This window comes from Bombina bombina, chromosome 7 (assembly GCF_027579735.1).
Source record: "Bombina bombina isolate aBomBom1 chromosome 7, aBomBom1.pri, whole genome shotgun sequence".
Taxonomy (NCBI): Eukaryota; Metazoa; Chordata; class Amphibia; order Anura; family Bombinatoridae; genus Bombina; species Bombina bombina.
The window spans coordinates 600,203,211-600,206,656 of record NC_069505.1 but is presented as its reverse complement, the minus strand read 5'-3'; the positions used below and the strand labels follow the sequence as shown (position 1 = coordinate 600,206,656).

Here is a 3,446-nt window from a genome sequence, read left to right as displayed (position 1 = left end):
AGACATCCGTTTTCTCAAGCATAGTCAAGACACAAGTAACATTAACATAAATAATGCTCCAAAGGTTATGAACTTTGAGAATGCGAGAACAGAAAATATGACCAATAAGGGGTGTTTCCAGAAAACGGCTCTAGCAAAGGAAATTAATAAAAAGATATCTGCAACGGTGCATAAGTGCCGAGCTTGTGATGAATGTTTTACTGATAAATCACTTTATTTGTCTCACAAACTAACGCATGCCAAAAACAGACAGTATAACTGTTCAGACTGTCCGGAATATTTTAATTGCAAATCAGACCTTGTTAAACACCAGGCAATTCACAAAGTAGCGAATAATGTATCTTGTTCTGAATGTAGCAAACGTTTTAACTGTAAATCAGCTCTTATAAGCCACCAGAGGATTCATACAGGAGAGAAACCATTTGAATGTCCTGAATGCAAAATGTGTTTTAGCCAACCGGCTATGCTTAAAAGTCATATTATGATACATACTGGAGAGAAGCCTTTTACATGTCTTGAATGCAAAATGTGTTTTAGACAACTGGCTATGCTTAAACAGCATATTATGATACATACTGGAGAGAAACCTTTTACATGTGCTGAATGCAACAAGGGATTTATACGAAAGACAATGCTTATTAGACATCAGAAGGTTCACACAGGAGAAAAGGAGTTTGTTTGCTCAGAATGTGGAAATAGATTCTCTGAAAAGGCAAAGCTTTTAAGACACCAAAGGCTTCATACAGGAGAGAATCCATTTGTTTGCCCTGAGTGTGGGAAATGTTTTAGATGGAATTACCAGCTTAATAATCATCAACTTTGTCATATTAGAAAATTTGCTTGTCCTGATTAAACATGAAACGATTCACTTAAAGAAGCCATTTGCTTGTCAAGAATAATGGATTTTTTTTTTCAGAAAGCTTACTGGGTAATTCATTAGAAGATTTACATAGGGGAGAAACCATTCTCATGTCCTAAATGTGGAAAATGTTTTACAGGGACAATAAACCCATTTTTTTTTTATTTTTTTATTCTGATTTCTTTCATGTAATTGGCAAGAGTCCATGAGCTAGTGACGTATGGGATATACAATCCTACCAGGAGGGGCAAAGTTTCCCAAACCTCCAAAATGCCTATAAATACACCCCTCACCACACCCACAATTCAGTTTTTACAAACTTTGCCTCCTATGGAGGTGGTGAAGTAAGTTTGTGCTTGATTTTTATGATTTCTTCTGTGATAAGTGCTTCTAAGCATTCTGAAGCCCAATCCCTCTCAGAGTACAGTGTTTGTCAGAGGGATGTGAAGAGATTATCGCCTTTTTGATTTTTATGGTTTCCCCCGCGGGAAATCTTCTTAAGGGTTCTCTGTTATCGGTCGTAGGGATTCATCTCCTACCTCCCTCTTCAGATCGACGATATACTCTCATATTATATTACCTCTACTGATACTGTTTCAGTACTGGTTTGGCTATCTGCTATATGTGGATGGGTGTCTTTCAGTAAGTATGTTTTCATTATTCAAGACACTCTCCGCTATGGTTTGGCGCTTTATGTATTAATATAAAGTTTAAAATATATGTATTTTACTTATATTTGCTTTTTTTTTTAAAAATTTTTATTGGATATAGCCATTCCAAACAAGACAACATAATATAATCTCAACAAAATTACTGTCACGCAGGACAAACAAAAAATTTGCCAACAATATCTTCTCTAAAAATGCAAAATGAAACAAAAAGAACAACCATACAGGAAAAAAAAAGAGAAAAAAAATTTAAACTACATTTTGTCCTTATAAGTTTACCCATATCCATTAACATTGTAATGGCTAATATTTACCACATATACGTAGATAAAAACAATAGAAAAAAGAAAAAAAGAACCCCCCCCCTACCGAAATCGAATATAACAATGCATATTGATCACCCAAATTCATCATTACCCTTCTTAGTCTATATCACCCGCATTCCTTAGCCAGGTATCTGGGAACACCTGTAGTATAACCAACTCAGCAAAGCTTACCGAGGCCAAAAAGGGCAGTAAGATCTGCTTCTGGAGGCAGGAAGTATATGACTTAATAACCGGGGCCCAGCCTTCCAAGAATTTTCTAATTCTTCTTTCCGATAATTGCTGTAAATGAAAGGATACAAAAATAATCTGAGCTTGAATGTCCCTCAGTACTGACGCGAGAGAAGGAGGTGTCTTTGATATCCATTTTTTAAAGATATTATATCTCACAATTAGTATGATAGTATTTAGGCTACGCAGGGTCAAATTGGCTCTCTCATCAGGAAAAAGCAACATTATATCTTTCAGAGAAAGGGAAATAGTACTTTCAAAAACTCTATTATACCAGTATTGAATCTTCTGCCATAATTGCGAAATTTTAGGGCAGGTCCATAACATATGGCAAATATCAGCCTGAACACATGAGCAGTGTTCACACTTAAAGGATTTACCAGGAAAAAATTTAGCTAATCTTGCTGGGGAATAATAATAGTTATTTAATAGTTTTAAATGAGATTCTTTCCAGCTTACTGCTATCGGATATCTAGCCACTGTTGCCAGGCTGTTGATTAACATCTCCTGGTCTATCGACGGAATATATGGTAACCAGGATCGGATTAATTTATCCTCCTCCAGAATACCCTGTTTCGTCAACATAATGTCATAGATTAGTGAGATTGATGCCTCACCAGTATTAAATTTCCTGATACAACTCTTAATCTCGGGCCATTCCCATCTTCCCGTCGCATACCATCTTTGTCCACTGAAAAAATGTCGAATTTGGAAGTAAGCAAACCGATTAACACTCGGAAGAGAGAACTGCTCCCTAATAGTCTCCCAAGGTAAAATCTGACGATCAATATTAAGGAGCTGATTCAAATATACCAATCCCCCAGTCTGCCAGACCTGAAAGCATTTTTGATCTAGCCCAGGTAAGAATAAAGGGTTCCCTCTAATGGGTAAAAAGTCAGAGAAGAACGGATCAACTTTACACAGCTTACAAAACTTATGCCAGATCACCACTATATTCCTTACTGAGATAAGGGAAAAAACCCTTATCGGTAGAGACTGCGGAGCACAATGCAGGAGAGCCGTTAAAGACCAAGGTTTGACCAGATGTGATTCTAGATCATATGTAGTGACCAGGTTAGCCTGAGCAATCCAGTCAACTGCTATTTTAATTAATGATGCCCAATTATATAATCTAATACTAGGCAGGGCCAAGCCTGCCCCCGTGAATTTCTGCATTAACCTATTATTCGAAATTTGGGATTTTTTAGATTTCCACAGAAACTTCGAAAACCACGAAGACAGGTTCTTTAAATCCTTATTAAGGATCATAAGGGGTAAATTTTGAAGATAATAAAGAATTTTGGGAAAAATTATAGTCTTTATTAGATTAACCGAGGCAGTAAGTGACAGTGGAAAAACAGCCCA

The 3,446-nt window shown here is 36.6% G+C and overlaps 1 protein-coding gene across 1 annotated transcript in view; it reads left to right on the top strand.

The window, feature by feature from the left end:
- LOC128636662 (uncharacterized) overlaps positions 1-878 on the top strand; it is a 30,830-nt gene extending 29,952 nt beyond the window's left edge. The window contains exon 8 of the mRNA XM_053689654.1: positions 1-878. This exon is cut by the window's left edge and continues 70 nt beyond it. Within this exon, the coding sequence (XP_053545629.1) occupies positions 1-853 (853 nt within the window). The 3' untranslated portion in view covers positions 854-878.
- The last annotated feature ends 2,568 nt before the right edge of the window (positions 879-3,446 follow it).